The sequence below is a fragment of the Castanea sativa genome, chromosome 9 (assembly GCF_040712315.1).
Source record: "Castanea sativa cultivar Marrone di Chiusa Pesio chromosome 9, ASM4071231v1".
Classification (NCBI taxonomy): domain Eukaryota; kingdom Viridiplantae; phylum Streptophyta; class Magnoliopsida; order Fagales; family Fagaceae; genus Castanea; species Castanea sativa.
This window is the reverse complement of record NC_134021.1, coordinates 24,602,802-24,621,589: the sequence shown is the minus strand read 5'-3', so window position 1 is coordinate 24,621,589 and position 18,788 is coordinate 24,602,802. Positions and strand designations below refer to the sequence as shown.

Here is an 18,788-nt window from a genome sequence, read left to right as displayed (position 1 = left end):
TCATAAATTCTGCTTTGAAATCCTAAAAATGATGCTCATAATGGTGAATGGATAAAGTATCCCAAAACAGAACACCCAAGATCTGGAACAAAGATCACTTTGGCATGTTTAATTGCTAAATTAAATTCTAAAAATGATGTCCGTGCACAAGGAATCTTTCACCCAGCAGAGATGCATTGGGTAACTAATCTAGATGGCACTCTCCACACACATATGGACGTTTCTTGGGTATCCTATTATCATTCTCTCACAATGGCAGAATCTCTTAATAAGGGAATCTTATCTGAAATAGTATCAGCTGATCCAGATATTTATAGACAACAGTGGTCACATGAAGACCATTGGGAAATGTCAAATCCTCTTTTTGGATATGATGATCCTTACTACCATAACCACGATCCAGATGTCCATGCTGATGTTGATGAAGAATGATTTCAAGGAAGAGATGGATGGGACTAGACATCTCTAACACTTAAAAAAAAAAAAAAAAAAAGGTCCCAAAAATGTCTTCAAACGTTCCTCCCTTATCTTCAGCGGTCAAAGATATTTCTTCTTTTGTCAGAAGCCTATCCGATGAAGATTACCACAACCCAGGCCCCTTGACTCTGTTTGACATTTGTCAACCCAATTTCAGGACCCCACTTTCTTCGACATTTATCAATAGAGAGCCAACCCCTACTATCTTTTGTAGAAAACTCCTTAGGATTTGAATGTACATTATGGCTGCAAGTTTTTGTCTATAAATAGGCCTCTTGTATCTTTAGAACGAGCAGAGTGGAAAAAACCCTTGTAAGATGTCTCTTATAGTCTCTCATGTCTGATGTAAAAAAGATATTGAATCTAATAATATCTCTAAGCTTATTGAATCTTGTTCTGTGTACTATTCCTTATGTTCATGTTCTCTCTTCTACGTTCTTAACAATATATGCCATTAAACTGTTTCCATAATCCTACACCCTCTTATTCTCACTCTCTTTTATATATATATATATATATATATATTTGGCCATATATATTTTGGTCCAATTAGACTCGTTTACCTATTTCCTTTATAAAAATAAAATAAAAAAATAAAAAATATACTGGATGAGTAGGATATGAGATACCATCTATGAACGAGTCCCCGCCAAAAACCCCCAGAAGTCATCATCATCTCGTCGTTCAATAGCTCCACTTTGCTTCCTTCACACTTCACAGCCACGAAAATGAGCAAAACCCAGCGATTCAAACGAGTTGGAAAACTCAAGCAACCCATTTCCACCACCGAACCCGAACACGAAACTCGACCGAGTCTCCGCTCCAAATCAGTCACCATTCGGGCCAAACCCAAGCCCAAACTAAATCCATTCCCAATCTCAGACGTACCCATCGACAAATTGACAATCTTGTCCCCTGAGTTCTGTCAGATTGACTCTCTAGACCTTGCTCCACGCTTGCTTGGCAAACTTCTTCGGAAGGACGATGTTGTTCTTCAGATTACCGAGGTAACTTAATTCCGACCAAAACTTTGTCCCATGATTTCGCTTTTCAATTCTTAATATTTGGGAGTTTGATATTAATAGGTAGAAGCTTATAGACCAAATGATTCGGCTTGTCATGGTCGATTTGGCGTTACAGCAAGAACAGCCCCAGTTGTAAGATACTACTTTCCACAACTTGTTTGCTTTCTAGGATTTTTAAATTCTTAAATTTTTTTCATTATATGAAAGAAAGTCTTTGTCTTTTACTCGCTTTGTTATGAATGTATTTGGTAATTGAAAATGGGTTTTGTTGGGTATGTGTGTAGTTTGGAGCAGGTGGACATGCATATGTATATTTGTGTTATGGACTACATTCAATGCTGAATGTTGTGGCTGACAAGGAAGGAGTTGGTGCTGCTGTCTTAATTCGTTCTTGTGCTCCCATATGTGGTAATTTTTAAATGTTTAAAGCTAATATGATTATTATCATCGGCAGAGTTTAAGGTAATCTTGTGTTGTAATCAGCCATTTCTCTCTTGGGCATACCCCAACTAACCAAACCCATTAGTTCGATTGATCACTGATCAGGTGCTGAAAAAGATTATTCATCCCCTTCCAGCAGACCCCAAAATTTGGGGTCTAAGAATATGTTGTTGTATATGGAGATTGCTACTCATATCTTTTAGTAATTAACTTTGCAAATGAATTTTGCACATAAATTTACTTGATGACTTATTGTAGAACTAATTAAATAGCTCGTAATGATGCCCTCCTGAATAAAATTTACATAGGATAAGCGCATCAACTCTTTGCCACAGTATGGAGAATTAGAATTTCCTACATAAGGAAAGAAGGAGGGGGGGGGGGGACCCTTGTTACATAGACTTCAGCTATTCACTCGCCGCTTCCTTTTTTATTAATTTTCTTCTCCTCGTTTTTCCTTATCTGTACATTGCATAAGTTTGTACAAGGACCCTTATTCTATCTTTATGTATATGGTTTTTTGTAATATGATCTTGCTTACTACCTCTAAAAGAATTCCTTATCATCATTAACATCACCACAGGATTGGAGACCATTCAGCAGCGTCGAGGTCAGAAAACTGACAAGCCAGTTCTTCTTTCTGGGCCTGGGAAGGTCAAATTTCTTGTCTTTTCTTTCTAGGCATTGTTGTGTTCTTTCATATTATTTTTCACATAACAAGTTTATAATGGCTAATTCTTGCTCTTTTTTTTTTTTTTTTTTTTTTTATACAAGATAAAATTCTACTCTAGCCTAATCTAAGTGTATATGTGTGTGAAGCTCCCTCTTAGAGACTTGAATCACGGCCCTTGCCCCCACACCCCACAAGCACTTATACTTGTGGAGTGACCATCGCACCAAAGGTGTGCGGTGGTAAATATATTACCTTGTAGATGAGCCAATCCAGTATTTTCATTCAGTAGAATTGAAATCTGTAAATATATTTATTTTGAATTAAAGGGATATATCGATATAGAATCTTCAAATTAGCACCGTGTAAAATAGTGATAGAAAATGTAATGAAGTGCCTCATTAATTAGAGAAAGTATTTAAATTGTTACATTTGCAATATTTGATAATTATAATATAATGGAACTATCTATGATAATTACTTTTATTTTTATATGTAGCTCTTTATTTAATACTTGCTTTTGGTAAAAATGATGTATTTAACCCATGCTTTCAGTTATGCATATGACACAATCATCTTTCAAAACATTTTCCTGATATAGAAGGGACAAAAGGTTGAGGAATTCGGTTGAGAAATGAAGCTGATGGAAGTAATTTCGCTTCTTACTTTTTTTTTAATTGACACAACAGATCCATAAAATTTTTATGGCACACCAAAAAAAAGAAAAACAAAATAAAAATGAAAACCTGGAAATTGCAAAAATTTCACAACAGCAGGGTGGTTGTGTGAGTTAAAACAGAAGAATTATGATGTTCAGTAACAGTAGTTTAATATGAACATTCATCAATAAGAAGGCTAGATTATGATATTTATTAGCTTCTTTATCTTTTAAATTATACTTTTATTAATCAAGTGGTTCTGGCCCTTTTTCACTTTTTCTTGGAACTTCTAAATTATTAGCTTCACCAGTTTAATAAACTGAATAAGTTACATAATTTAAGTTCACAAGTGCTAAAGTTACCTCACTTTAAATTTGTAGCTGAGATTGACAAATATGATTAGCAATGTAAATAATTTCTGTACATAATATGATGAGTATTGGAATTTTCAGGTTTTTATTGCTTGAATGGGTCTGGAACCATAGTAATAGCTGCTGGTATTGCCTTGGCTTTTCTTTAACACGAAACCATACTTCGTAATTTCTACACACTCACCTCTATGTGAGAGGATGGTTACATATGCAGTATGCTAGATACACAATATCTTTTCTTTTCTTTTTTTGAGAGAAAAGATAGTGAGCCTATGTAGAAATTCCAAAATAATATAACTACATTTCGTAAAATTATTTGGCTGCAATAACATACTTTAGAAAAACTGAACATGAATAGATGACATGTTCTTTCTTTTTTTTTTTCTTTTTTTTTTTAATACAAGATAGAAATTCTAGTCTAGTATAATCTAAGTGTATGTGTGTGTGAAGCTCCCTCTTGAAGACTTGAACCCCGACCCTTGCTCCCTCACACCCCACAAACACTTATCCTTGTAGGGTGAAGAGAACTAAATTAGTCTTCTTGATGACTTTATATACTGCTCTTTCATGTCACTGGGTGTTTCAGTTACTCAATATTTATATTTCCCTGTTTTTAGGTTGGTCAAGCATTGGGTCTTACAACAGAATGGTCTAACCATTGCCTTTACACTCCTGGTAAGCCTACCAACACATACCTTTTGAGCTTTGAACTTCATTTATAGACTTTATGCAGCTCTGAAATGAGTAAAGCATGTGGGCGCAGGTGGTTTAGAACTCTTAGATGGTCCAGAGCCTGAAAAGATACTGATAGGTCCACGTGTTGGCATTGAATATGCTTTACCTGAGCATGTCAATGCTTTATGGAGATTTGCCATTGCAGGTACCCCTTGGATAAGTGCTCCTAAAAACACTCTTAGGCCACCCTGATCTTTTATCCATTGCAGCAACAAGCTCTTACTGGACTAGTGAAAAAATGAAACCTTGTATGGTGAGAATGTATAAATATAAATATTTATAGAAAAGAACAGGGGACGCAGAATTGTGTTCTCATTCTTTTCCCCTTCTTGATTCTGAATACAGCCTTTTGGATATATATTTGTGTACTTCCTTTCTTTTTATGTTTGGTTTGGTCAAATTGTGCATCCTACCTTTGCACAGGAACGTAAACTAGTTGTTTCTTCTCTATAGTACTAACTAGACAAAATTTCAAGGTTTTTTGTTGGTCGGTCGTTGTCAATAGATTCGTTTGTAAGCATTAATCACTCAACTTGCCTTGATAATATGCCACTAACTTGACATCAAAATGTGGTGGGTCGTTAATACTGTAAATCTCTATTCAGATGCACTTGGGGCGTATGGCTAAATTGAGGGTCAGGTTGTTTCCTAAGTTGGTCTCTTCTTCTTCTTTTTTTTAAACATAAATCTTGCAAACCAACGACGTATCACCAATTGTAAAAAAGCAATTCAACCATGATTAATTCATTTTGATGTTGAAGTGACATTGGTGAAATTAATTATTGTCATGCTAATTCATACCTTCTATATTGAAAATTAATACCTACATGGTAGATAGTTTAGTGGTTAGGCCTTGGTTCGACAAGACTTTTGCCTTGGGTTCGAGTTTTCCTCATTCTTAGTGAGCACCTTGGTGTTCATATCTTCTTTATCCTAAGAGATATGGTTGTTACACTCTCCTCTTATGTTTTTTTTTTTTTTTTTTTAAATAAAATAAAATAAATTAATTTTAATATTTTCCTCAATTTGGTACTCTTATAACTATTATCGATAAGAAAATTACGTTGCTCACTCGCTATGCCTACTATATTGTCTCCTAATCTTATAGTCTATAAAAAAATATGGGTTACATTCAAAAGAATAATTTCAATTATTGCAAGTTTTTTTTATCTTATAAAAAACAGCTAAAAAGAGTTTGGTGATTTATGTACGAAAATTGATTTTAAAGAAGTTGCAATAGAATTGTTCTATTATCCAAAGAAGTTAAACTTTATCAATAGTTGATGATTTTTATATTTATCCAAATAAAGCCACGTCTAGGATAATCTTAATAGAGGGTTTATTCAAGTTTTTTATTTTATTTTTTTTTTATCAACATTTGAGTTTGAGTTTGAGTTTAAGTTAAACTTGTTAGAGAGATAGAGTTTCACTCCTTATTAAGTTTGAACTAAACAAATTTTTTTTTTTTTTGTAAATGATAAAGATGAGTTTGAGTTTATATTGGACTTGTTAAAGAGATAGAGTTTTAGTCCTTCTTAAGTTTAGACTAAACAAAAATAATTTTATATAAAAAAATGATTAAAAAAAATGATGAGTTTGAGTTTAAGTTGAACTTGTTAGAGAGATAGAGTTTAACTCATTGTTAAGTTTAGACTAAATAAAAATAATTTTATTTAAATATTGTGCAGATGTGAAAAATTGTGGAAGTTTCAGAGGTTTCGGTTATATATATATATATATATATATATATATATATATATATATATATAGATATAGATTAGTCAAAAGTCCTTTTTCTAGAATAAATAATTAAAAAAAACTATTATCAATGAATATCCAAATAAAATTTTTAAAAAAACTATTATAAGTGAGCTCCACATTAAAATAAATAAATTTGTAAGCAATCACGCAAGATAGGCTAATACCTACAATGGCGGCTTTAGAAATTTCTTTTAAGGTGGTCACTAAAAAATTTAAATTATATAAAATCTAATAAAACGATAATTTGAATATTTGCTACAATTGCGAGTCAAGTCACTAAGGAGTGCAAAATTGTTGCAATTGCAAAGCCAAAAAAAGTATAATTGTTGTCACCATAAAAAAGAACTCACAACCATAGTATTTTTCTTAGTACCATTTAAAAAAAATGAAATTAGAAATTATTTTATTAAATAAGTTGAACGATCTACAAATTTAAATGATTAGGAATTTTATCTTTTTATTTTATAATAGGCTTTTTGTTGAACAATTTGTTCACTTGTTACTGTTTGGTCTTGTCTGATTTTTGTTTGGTTTATGTTTATTGTTATTTGGAATAATATTTATTGTTGTTATTTAAGATTTTTTTTTTAAAAAAAATTATAAAAGGGATTAAGGATGTCTAGGTGGGGAGGAGAATTAATTTTGAAGTAATGCTACGTCTACAACATTTTTACAATAAATCTTATGCAAAAAACTGTTATTGGTGAGTAAAAAAATAATATCGGTATTTAGGTCAAATTAAAATTAGTAACAGTTTACTACATTAAATTTGTTGTGAAATTATTGTAAAAATGTTGTGAATATAACATTACTTTAAACTCAAATTTTTGTAATTATCAAGTCAAGTTATTCAACATTTTTATTAAGGTGATCATAATAGGTTAGTTTAACATATAATATTTTTTTAACAAGTGTATATATACATTTTTTTGCAAGTCAGGTGGTGGTCCACTTGGATGTGGAGCTGCCAATGGATACCTAGCAAATAATAGGTGGAGCCGTGTAGGCAAACGGATGCTAAACCAAATCGGTAACCATAACCTTAATTAAAGGTGTTTGAGAAGGGAAGAAAGACCCACAGATAAATATGTTTAAAACCCACAGATTGAATATCTGTTTAAGCACCGGATTTTCCTGGAAGTAAATCTAATCTACTCCGCATTAGTATGATGGTAGTTAAATTGGGGATTTATTTATATTTTTATATAATAAGAGTGAAAAAAAGAAACAGTACATTAAAAGTTTGAGAACTAATAAAGAAAGTCAAAAAGACTTGCTTATAAAAAAATAAAGAAAGAAAGACTTGTGAATAAGAAAGAAAGAAAGAAAGGTTTTGTGCCAAAGAGACGCCTCCTTCCTCAATCACCATAACCATGGAGGATCATACTTCTCAAGAATCTGATGAAAAAAGAGAGCAGGCTAAGGAAATCACTGGCTTCGTTCATCCAAAAAGTGAAGGCAGTAGTGACTTGTCTGATAAGTCTTCTGATGAATCCAACGAAAGAGGTAGAGAAAATTGTGATCAGTCTTTCCATGTATTAGTCGGCAGAGGCTTCTTTGATGATTCATCTGAAGAAGAAGACTATGAAAGCAGCAGCAGCAGTAGCAGCAGCAGCAGCAGCGATGATGGTGATCAGTCTTCACTAATATGTGAAATACTCGGCAGTGAATTCTTTGATAAGTCTTCTGGACATGACACTGATGCGTATTCTTCTTCTGAAGAAGAAGACTATGCAAGCAGCAGTGATGACTCTGATGATTATGCTGATGAATATGATGCATCAGCAGGCTCATTTGATCAAGTTTACAATTGTTACCCTCTCTCTCAGATTGAAAAGTCACTCCCAGACAATGGTGACAAGATCATAATGCCAACTTCAGCTTTCACACATCTCCTACGGTTGAATGTGGAGTACCCTATGCAGTTTGAAATCAAAAATCAATCTACCGGTCGAGTTTCACACTGTGGGGTTTTGGAGTTCACTGGCAATGACGATTGTGTCTACCTACCAACTTGGATGATGGAGAACATGAAGCTACAAGAGGGTGACCCTGTGATTATGAAGAATGTGAGGCTTGACAAAGGAACTTACATGAAGTTGCAGCCTCACACCACAGATTTCATTCATCTACCATGCATGAAAGATATGCTGGAAGACATATTGAGGAACTTCTCTTGCCTGACAATTGGAGATACTATTATGATCAACCACAACAGTAAGAAGTTTTACATTGATATATTAGAGACCAAGCCTTCTGCTGCTATAAATATTATTGATACAGATTGTGAGGTGGAGTTTGCTCCTCCTCTAGACTACAAAGAACCTGAGAAACCAGCAACAAAGAATGCATTGGCCAATGATCAAGGGGAGCAGGCCAATAAGGAAAGGAAGTTTATACCATTTACGGGATTGGCAAGACGCTTGGACGGTACAAATTCTACTGAACCAGCTGTGCCAGAATTATCATCTGAAGAGGAGGAGCAACCATTGGGTGCTGCAGATACAAGGATCGCAACCCAACCAAAGTTCAGTTCGCATAATCGTGCAGGAAAAATTGTGTTTGGTTCTCATGATACCCAGCCAATGAAGATCTCAAACGATTTTGTTCAAGCAGAAACATCAAAGAAAGATCAACAAAAGTTTCAGCCATTCACAGGGAAGAAGTATAAATTGACTGACTGATTTGATCTTAGCTATTTATGTGAGTAGGATTATACTTATATCTAACCAACTCACAAGTTGTACCAATTATTGAGCTGGTTTGAGACGTTTATTTCCCCCTTAAATTTTGTTTATTATTTGCTCAATTGGAAATGATTCTATTGTCTCGTTTTTCATATAAACCATATCACTCATTCAAGTTATTCAATAAGCACAATCCAGCACCAGCTCTTGCAAGTTTATGTTCAAAGTTCCAACTAAATTTTTCGCTATTAGTTAATTATTCATCTAGGACCGTAAGCATGACAGTTCTTGTTTTAGATAAACTGCCTAACTTCAACACCCATCTTGCAAGAACTTTGGTGAACAATTTAGTTGAAGATGGGTAATTTTTACTAATGGATTGGTCACAGTATGAGAAACCATCACAGAATGAAAAAAGGCAAGTACTGAGGAATCAGTCACTCATCCACTAAAGTTCTGTAGCGCCCACTTTTCTTGTACAGCTAAATCATAACCACGTGATCTCAGAATGCAATGGTTCAGGTTTTAGTGAGTTGAACTGGTGTTTCACAATGTTCACAATATGTATTTCTGGTTTGGTGTTATTATTAAGGGACTCAGCTGGTCAGGTTATGGTGGGGCTGTTGTTCAAGGTTAATTCCAAACTTGAATCATATTTGACTGGAGCAATGCTATCCGGTTTACTAGGGATGTTGGGCATTCATAATTGCATCATGGAGTGTGATGAAGTTGGCTTTTACAGACTTATGCAGCATAGTTGCAATTCGTTTGCCCTTTATTGCACACCTGGTGGAAGAACTTCTGATTTTAATTAATGTCTTCTTTGGAAGATTCCCAATTTAGTTTGGTTGATAGTTCCGGAAATAGGGTAGGGGTACCAGAGTTTGGCTTTATCTGCTGATGCTTATTCTGATTTCACTGTGTGATTAGAGGAGTTGCCTTTAAAGTTTTCTTCTGTATTGGTTGATGATGTAATCCCTGTGATGTAACTCATTATCTATTAATGAAATTTCTAAACTTTCTATTAAAAAAAAAAAAAAAAGATTTTAGCAATGTGAGATTGCTTTTTTCGTTGTTGATAATTTGATAGTTACAACAAAAACATGGGATATGAACCCTAGATGTCTTGAAAAACACTAGGAGGTGCTACCCAATTGAAGTACAATGCAAAATCCAAATATCCCCAAGCTTCAAGAGTTTGTTTTGCACTTTAGCCTCTTCTTTTTTTCTTTTTTTCTTCTTTTTTTTTTTTAATGTTAAGGTTTCTAAACAACAATGATAAGTAGTGGCAACAGATCAATCCTAAGCTCTTTTTGGATAACTCCATGCATGCCCAGACTAAGCTACATAAACAAACATGTCCAAATAAAAGTAAAACCGTAAAGTCACTACTACATTTGTTTCTTTAAAAGAAAGAAACGAAGTAATCTGAATACCAGTGTATCAATATTTAGAGAATAAGTAATAGTTGGGTTATAGAGCAAATTAACCAAAGCTTATATGGACTGTACTTCTAGCTGGTATGAAATACAAGCAGTTCAGATGAGTATCTAAGAATTTTAAAATGAACTGAAAAGTGAAAACTAAAAGTTTGTGGAACAAACTGAAGATATAGTAGAATCTGTTTTCATACAGCATGGAGAAGCTGGTCTTTAACTGGGCATGAATAAACCATGCAAATTTATTAACCAACCGAGCATAACAATGAATCTTATTGATAGCCAAAAAGCCAGTCTCTCACTTCATGTCTAGTGAGAGAGGAATGCTCCTACATAATGCAGGATGGTCAAAAGATTTGGGACCATTACAAGAAGATAATTAATGATGAAAGAATTAATTGCTAGATTCACACATCTCATGCATTAGTCAATAAGACAGTTAGGTTCACTGGAGACACATTTTGATCTACCTGGTCTGGAGAAAACCACCCCTTCAAAGCGTTTCTAACTATCCTGCAGAGAGATAGATCACCTACTTCCTCTCCAAAGCCAATGGTAAGATTGCTGAAAAATATACTAAATGTCCAGATAGAATATTTTAAGAAGTTTTGACAAATCTAATCTTTGGACTGTCCATGGACTTTTAATTTGAACAATTAACCCCTTTTTGATAAACCAAACCTTCAAAGCCAATGGTATGATTACTGAAAAATATACTAAATGTCTAGGTGGAATATTTTAACACTTCACATCAAAGTTGAAGGGCAATATATGTAACAATCCCATATTTTATGGTCATGTGATTGCCTGCTAATGAAATATAATTAAATTGGTATTGGTAAAAGAATCGAGTGCAATTTAGTGCATAGACCTCCTAAAGTCTAGGTGTAAATCACAAAAGCATGCCTAATTAATGTAAACCACACATTTTTTCAAATATAATGTACAATAACTTCTAATAGAAAGATTCATGACACAGAATTGACAAAATGTAATAAACTCAAGGTAGTAATTAATATATTTTACCTATTAACTCAAATAGATAAAATGCACAAAATAGGTGGACGATTTGAGATGAATGACTATAATCTAAAGTTAAAAAGTTTTTTCAACTTTAAAATAATATACACAACATCAGTCTATGGATCAAAATGCAAATAACACCTGACTAACACAAAATTTAATGTGAGTTAAGAACATATAATCCAACAGTAGGATTTATAAAATATTAATCCAACAAAAAGTTATTAAATGATGTTATATTAAGAAGAGTAACACAAATTGACTACGTGTATCTTGATACTAATCCTAAAAATATATATTTAATCTTTTCATTATATAATTTTAAAAGAATCAAACTCAACTCTTATTCTCCATTCCTTATTTTTCAGATTGCTGCCATCCCCCTCTTGATGCACACCACCACCAACCACCATTTTCAGTCTCTTTCTCTAGGGCTTACACCATATGAAAGATACATTTGTTGCTACTTCAGAATTTTGTCCACTTAAGATTTATTTTATTGGGTCAAATGTGTGAAGTCCAATTGGAGTAAATTTAAATAGTTTTAAATTATGTCAGTGACTGCCTAAAGTAGGCAGTGTGGCTTGGTGACATCGGCTTTGGTCAGTGATATTGATGACCTATACACCCCTGGTCCTAATACTTCTAGTACAAGAAAGATCTAGTCCCTAATGTGAACTTTCTCCTCTCTATTTTTTTTTTTTTCTATTTTTTCTTCATTTTCTCACTGTACCATTTGAGTAGTCCATGAACATCATAAAATTATCTCCATTCCTTCTTTCTTATAACCATAAATCAAACCATTTCCCTTACCAATCAAAAGCTTAAAACCCCACGTACTTTCTCTCCTAAATGGCCACCAAATGACTCATCAAACCACTCCTTTATTCCTAAACACCATTGCTATCCAAAATTTTCTAGCAACTTGTCAGCTTCAAGAAATAGTACTCTTGCCTTTTCCCCCATCTAATCAAACTCTAGCCCAGTTTGAGACCTAACACTTTCTTCAACAACTCTAAACCCTCAATCAACAAATTCTCCTAACCCTAAACCCATCACATACACATATAGATAGACTTCCGAATCTATCCTACGTCATGCAATCACCTCTCTCTCTCTCTCTCTCTCTCTCTTCCATCCTTAATAAATCTAGAAAATACTCTAGCTAATAAAATGTTATTTCTTCTCCAAGACTCATGGATTCACACATAAAAATGCACAGAACTTAACTAGAAAGTCCTTGACTGACAAAATCTACTAGTAAATGAATTCCCCTACACAGCATAACAATAGGAACAAGAAGAAAAAGTAATTGAATAGAAGAAATGAACATGCGAAACATTAGATAGCAGACATTGCTTATCATTCAACCAATAGAAAAATTATGGTACAAATATACAAGCTCAGGATGGAACGCTTACAAAAGCCACAAGAAAATACCAAGAGAAAATCATTCAGATATCAGATACAAAACGTGTACACTACCACATTTCACACCCTGGTCTAATATTAGCAAAATACCTTCAAGTCAATTTAAACCTCCACACAAGCCATCAGAAAAAAGCAACACCATCTGAAAAGTAAGATATACCTGTATCAGAACCCCCAACAAATATTTTTAAACCGCACAGTCACACACACAATTACATAATAAAAAGGAGCTAAGTGTTTCCATACCTAAGTTCAAGAAATTATATACAAACTGGTACATCCTGATGTCAGCCAGCCCCTGCATAATTGTTGAGTGATATGGCTGGGAGTCGTTAGCAAATTGAAGCACATTATTAATGCCTTGCAGTAGAAACTTTCCTTGAACTCAAATACATTAAATTTTTTCCTATAAACTAGGACCCGACCGGGTATAAAATTCAGTGAAGTCAAGCCGGAACAGGAGGAACTTTAGATCAACATGTTGCTGTACAGGCAACTGAGAAATGAAGCCCTCAAGCAGTGATGTATATTCCTTCGCTATTGCATCCAAATCTAGTCCCATATTGCGAAGAAATTCACCAGCACGTTGTGTTAGGGCTTTCCTGCCCTCACCTATCCAGGACCCAGGGTCTGAAGATTTATCACCTAATTGCCTCCGTGATTTGCTCTTGTCTCGAGAGGGCAAAGAGGATTCCATAGTTCTGCAAAAAAGATGTGATCCAACTTATACCAGCTTAATCAAATGAAATTCTTTAGTTATTAATCATTTTGTCTACAAATATAACCATAATGATACAGAAAGATCAATACCTTGCTTGCAACTCATGAATCCCTTCATATAACCGATCAGCATGACTTCGGAAGCGCAATATAAGATCAAACAAGACAAAGAGTGACTTGCAAAGGGTCTGGGAACGTTCTCCAAGGAGGGATTTCTCTACAATTGAATGTAGGTACTTCTCATGTGCAGCAAGTAGATCGTCAAGATCCTTTGCTACTTCCATTTCACTCAAAAAATTTGACCATGACACCTCCAAGACTTCAAACATAATATAATACTGCAAGTTTGTTACAAAATGATTCATGTCAACCCAAAGAACCTGACATCGCCTCAATGTTGAAAGCAACTGCAACTTAACTGCCTGTTGCAGCTTAGTAAAAGAATGAGAAGTAATGCAATTTGGTTTCATCGTCTTCCATGCACCAATAAGCCCATGCTCCACCCGCCTAAGCTTCCACAGAAAATTGAAAATTTTTAAGTACCTTGCCATAACAGACTCTGTAAACACAGTATCTAGTGGAACTCTTGCATCATATTCCAATGAGAATACATCCCAGCCTCTATCTCCAGTTCCATGTGGCATCATCTTAACTCTCAACCTATCCAATATGTCTGGGTCATCATATTGAGCATTTGAAGACCGAATTGCAGTTTCAAGCAACCCAGCTAATTTAAAAGTGCTAATGGTGTTAGCAGGCTCTGAAAGTTCTGGCCCAACAATATCCATTAGATACTGAACAAAATCACCTTGTCCAAGCAGTAAATACCGCTTGATTGCAAGACAATGTTCTTTGAACTTATACTGTATGTGCATAACATCCAACAAATGCTTATCAATCCTCTTTGCTGCTTCATCAACCAAAGACTCAAGGGCATCAGTTTCACCATATCCCAAGCCCCCTCTTCTTGTTGTGGTCCCAGCAGCAGCAGCAGCTTCTGTTGCAGTATCAGCCCAACCACGATCCTCACAACAAACACGAAGAAAATTGATCGACTTACCAGTCCTTAAAATGCGCTGAGCAAGAGATTGTGAAATAAAAGATGGGAGCATCCCAGCATGGAGCCTGTAACCATCTCTCCAAAGAGACTCCGCTTTCACCGGCTGACCCACAACGAAAAATTCAGCAAAAATATCCTCCAACTCCCCTTCCAAAACCCAACTCCTCACCATCTCAAAAAGCGGAGAACAAACCCGCCGGAGCAAACGCCTCATAAACTCATGAACCAGCGGATCACCATGCTGGGCATGCAAATGAATAGCCCCAGCCATTGCCCCACCCCTCAAAACCTTACACTTATCAACCAAAACAGCCATCAACCTCATTTTCACCATCGGCTCAGCAAACCATACCGACAACCTCCTCAACGAAAGATAATTCTCAGAGCTCACCTTCTCAGAAACCAATGGAATAGGATTCATGGACTGTGCTTCGAGCACTGCCAACAACTTATAGTAATCCGAAAGCTCATCTTGCAATGCGGCACAAAAGGCCTGCCCTACAGTTCCCACATCCTCAGCTGGAAACCGATCCATACTCTCCGAAATATACCCTTTAACCTTCCTAAACAACCAACCCAATTCACAAAGCTTCCGGACCATAATCCGGGTTGCTCTAGGAACCTTAACTAAATCAGACAAAACATACCCATCAGCAGTTTTATCAAATTTTACATACTTCCCATCAATCCCTTGACAAGCATACAACACATCCCTCACCAAAACCTCTTCACGAACCTCATTCTCTTCTTTAACGAAGTTCACAAACTCCCTAAACGCAATTTCACGCCGATTTTCGGGGTCTTTAGAAACCAACAAAACCCCATTTTCCCAACCCTTTTGTTTTCTACTGGAAACCCTCGAATCAGACAAATTAGGCAATAAAACCGAAGAATCCAACAACTGGGTTCTCGCGGAATTCTTATCATGGGCAATGATTTTGAGCAAATAAAGGACAGCCCATTTGTTATTAACACTACCAGGTCCAGTCTTTGAAGCGAATTTGGAGTAAAGGTCAGCGAAGGTGAGGGCTTCAGAGGACTTACCTTGAGTGGCGAGACGGCGCTTGATGGACTCAGCAATGGCGGCGGCGTCAGGAGCAATGGAAGGTGTCATTCGGCTGGAGAGAATGCGAAATGCGTAGCGATGAGAGTTGGCGAAATCGGCGGAGTTTGGGTCAGTGGGTTGGGAATCGGAGGTGGGGTTTTGGGAAAGTAAGCGAAGGACTAGCTCTTTTATCAGATCTGACACTTTTTGATGGTCTTCTTCTTCCATTGCTGCTGCAAATGGGTTTGTTTTCAAGGCAATGGTGAAAGTTTTTCGTTGTTGTTGTGAGCGAGTGAGAAGGGTTTTTAGTTTTTACTCTGTAGTCTGTGCCTTTGTTTTTGTGTTTATTTTATTTATGTGGGCGCGGAAATGAGAAAGTACTTTTTGAAATTGGGGTTTTTCCTTTCTTGATAACACTACTACACACTGCTTTTGCTATGAGTCTTTGAGTGTGAGAGCTGAGCACAACATTCAGGTGCAGCTGCTGTTGCAATTGAAATTGAAATTCCAAGGACCAGCTCTCTATTTTCACTCCATACTCTATGCTACATTACTTATCAATTGGCAAGTTGAACATCATTTCCAAGGACATTTTAAAGAAAATATATAAAAACCATTTTCTTATTATTTCATAACTAAAGCATTATTAATGTTTCTTATTATTTCAAATTATTGTATGAAGGAAAACTTTAATTTATAATATGAATATTAATAAGTAGAAAATCAATCTAAATTTTATTTTAAAAATAAAATGTATTAAGACCCTTGAAGCAGTAATATCCCTTGACTTTTTCTTCTCCAAAAACTTCAGTGCTGTACTAAAAAGAGTAAATTTACACATTCTTTGTCTATTTAAATTTTTTTCCCACCAATAGTTAAAAAAAAAAAAGGGGAGTGTTATTGTCGTTCTATATACAATCACAATCATTATAAAATATCTATTAATAACTATCATAATTGTCATACTATATATTTAGGGAAAAAAATCATTTTTTTATTGGATATGTAACAATGTAAATAATACTTAAATTTCATGTGTAATGGCATCCTTCATAGTGCGCATGTTTTTTTTTTTTTTCCTCTGTAAATGATTTGAATCCCACCTTCCCTCTCCCCCACTATCTACTCAACTAAAAATATAAATGCATAGAATAGATACTATGGTAATAGTCTAATAATAATGACATTTTTTGTGATTTCTCATATCTCTCCACATCTCCACCCAAAATATCTACCTATTTCAAAACACACACATACGATAGAATAAGCCACCATGGCGATGAATATTTTGGGTAGAATGGCAAAGGAATCCAATAAACCGAACCATGGGTGGTTGAGCACTTGAATTCTATTTTTAATATGATTTGATGGTACCCATTTCAAAACACACACACACACACACACGATGCCATAAGCCCCCTTGGAAAGGAAGATTTTGGATAGAATGGCAAAGGAATCCAATAAGCCGGACCATGGGTGGTTGAGAACTTGAATTCTTTTTTGATATGGCTTGATGGTTATAAGTTATACTCCGTAATAATTAACAAGGGGGGAAGAGTTGGAATCTCATTTTCTTTCCTCATAAAGAAGAGGAGCAATATTTATGAGATACAAAACTTTGACGATAAGATTTGGCTGATAAAGTTGATAGTGTGAAAACAACGTATATAATTTCTTTCAGATTGAATAATATATACATCTTCACAAAAAAAATAATAATAATGATGATAATAATAATAATATAAGCAACTATCAATATTATTCTTTTGGACAAAACTTAGGTACAGTACCTTAGGTGTTGTTCCATAGAATCTCCTCTTAAGATTCATGTATGTGTCTACTTGATTAAAAAATACAATTTCATCTCATGAAAAAAAAATCCACATGGTAGAATTTTAAGAGAAGAACTTAAGGAACAGAACATAAGTACTGTACTTAAGTCTTTCCCTATTCTTTTTATCCATTTTATAATCATAATTTTGAAACTTGATTACATGAAATCAATTATCAAATGGAAGTGGTTGAGTTAGTTAATAGTAATGTCTGTTCATTAAAAAAAAAAATAGAAATGTCTGGGTAAATATCAATTTTGAATCCAAATTTGCTGATATACTAAATTGATGACTGAGATTAAAAGTTAACAAAAAAAAATCCACTTTTAATCTTAATCTTTGGATTAGAAAATAAATTTAACTTTTCAACTTTTTACTTCTTTTTTTTTTTACCTTTTAAATTTTTACATCCCACACCAACATAGTTAGGGCTGTCTAAGGGTTGGTCTGGGTCGAGTTTGTGCTCAACCCGGAATTGACCTAATCTGGTTGGGCGGTAAGGCGGCGGACCCGCTACTAACCGTGAAAAATCACAGGTCGAGTCGGATCAAGCTTAGTTGCACAGCGGTCGAATTCGATTTCTACCCGAAAGACAGATCAAAGAACACAAATTTCACAAATCTGGAAAAAAAAAAAATCTACACTGAAGAACAGATCTACAAACCCAAACACCAGTAACCCACAAATCCAAAGAACACAAATAGAATTTGAACTTGCATGAGACTGAATCAAAGAAATAAAGAGAAAATTACTGAAACTACAACTGTGACTCGCAGATCGGAGATGGTGAATGGCAGAGATAGCAGATTGACGATGGTGAATGGAAGAGAATCGCAAATCAGTGATGATGGAGGTAGAGAGATCAGCGCAGATCGGCGATGGAAGTTGAGATCTTGGTGCAGATCCGCGATGATGGAGGTTGAGAGTGATGGCGCAGATCGGCGAAGGTTAAGAGCGATGGCGCAAATCAACGATGATAGAGGTTGAAAGCTTGGTGATGTTGAGATATCAGTGTAGATCGGCACATGTCGGAGATGTTGAGAGATTGAGAGAGTGAGAGAGAGCCATAAGACTGAGAAAGAATGAGACTATGAGAGAACTAAGAACTAACTAAGCACTGAAGGTTATATATCACGGTCGGGTCGGGTGGATCGGGTTTTGGAAGGGAAGACCCGTCACTTGACCCACCGGAATCCGTTTGGGATGGCAGGAACCCGCCGTCTACCACTAAGTAGTCGGGTCGGACGGCGAACGGTTCGGGTCTAGTCGGTTTGTACGGGTGGGTCGGGTCTTCGGTTTGGTTGGACAGGCCTAAACATAGTAATCACATGCAACAATAATTGCACAGGATTTGAATTTCAGATTCCATAATTTCTATATTATTTTGAATTCGTTTACTCTTCGCAAGTCCC

At 35.3% G+C, this 18,788-nt stretch overlaps 3 protein-coding genes across 3 annotated transcripts; 2 read left to right on the top strand and 1 right to left on the bottom strand.

Moving 5' to 3' along the window:
* The first annotated feature begins 1,028 nt into the window (after window positions 1-1,028).
* LOC142610951 (DNA-3-methyladenine glycosylase) lies at window positions 1,029-4,747 on the top strand. Its single transcript, XM_075782938.1, has 6 exons — window positions 1,029-1,484; window positions 1,563-1,634; window positions 1,787-1,910; window positions 2,527-2,597; window positions 4,261-4,318; window positions 4,407-4,747. Exons 1-6 carry the CDS (start codon window positions 1,206-1,208, stop codon window positions 4,568-4,570), a joined length of 768 nt encoding a protein of 255 aa, XP_075639053.1. The 5' UTR covers window positions 1,029-1,205; the 3' UTR covers window positions 4,571-4,747.
* A 2,647-nt stretch (window positions 4,748-7,394) lies between these two features.
* Window positions 7,395-9,041, top strand: LOC142609924 (uncharacterized). Its single transcript, XM_075781649.1, has one exon. It carries the CDS (start codon window positions 7,513-7,515, stop codon window positions 8,821-8,823), a length of 1,311 nt encoding a protein of 436 aa, XP_075637764.1. The 5' UTR covers window positions 7,395-7,512; the 3' UTR covers window positions 8,824-9,041.
* Window positions 9,042-12,586: 3,545 nt separating this feature from the next.
* On the bottom strand, window positions 12,587-15,913 carry LOC142608585 (gamma-tubulin complex component 3). Its single transcript, XM_075780275.1, has 3 exons — window positions 13,530-15,913; window positions 12,966-13,420; window positions 12,587-12,861 (listed from the first exon to the last, which is right to left on the bottom strand). Exons 1-2 carry the CDS (start codon window positions 15,770-15,772, stop codon window positions 13,126-13,128), a joined length of 2,538 nt encoding a protein of 845 aa, XP_075636390.1. The 5' UTR covers window positions 15,773-15,913; the 3' UTR covers window positions 12,587-12,861; window positions 12,966-13,125.
* Between the last annotated feature and the right edge of the window lie 2,875 nt (window positions 15,914-18,788).

Coding starts and splice junctions, on each gene's coding strand:
- LOC142610951 (XM_075782938.1), top strand. CDS start 1,206: ATGAGCAAAACCCAGCGATTCAAACGAGTTGGAAAACTCAAGCAACCC. Junction 1,485..1,562: donor TTGTTCTTCAGATTACCGAG/GTAACTTAATTC, acceptor TGATATTAATAG/GTAGAAGCTTATAGACCAAA. Junction 4,319..4,406: donor CCATTGCCTTTACACTCCTG/GTAAGCCTACCA, acceptor ATGTGGGCGCAG/GTGGTTTAGAACTCTTAGAT.
- LOC142609924 (XM_075781649.1), top strand. CDS start 7,513: ATGGAGGATCATACTTCTCAAGAATCTGATGAAAAAAGAGAGCAGGCT.
- LOC142608585 (XM_075780275.1), bottom strand. CDS start 15,772: ATGGAAGAAGAAGACCATCAAAAAGTGTCAGATCTGATAAAAGAGCTA. Junction 13,421..13,529: donor ATTCATGAGTTGCAAGCAAG/GTATTGATCTTT, acceptor TCTTTTTTGCAG/AACTATGGAATCCTCTTTGC.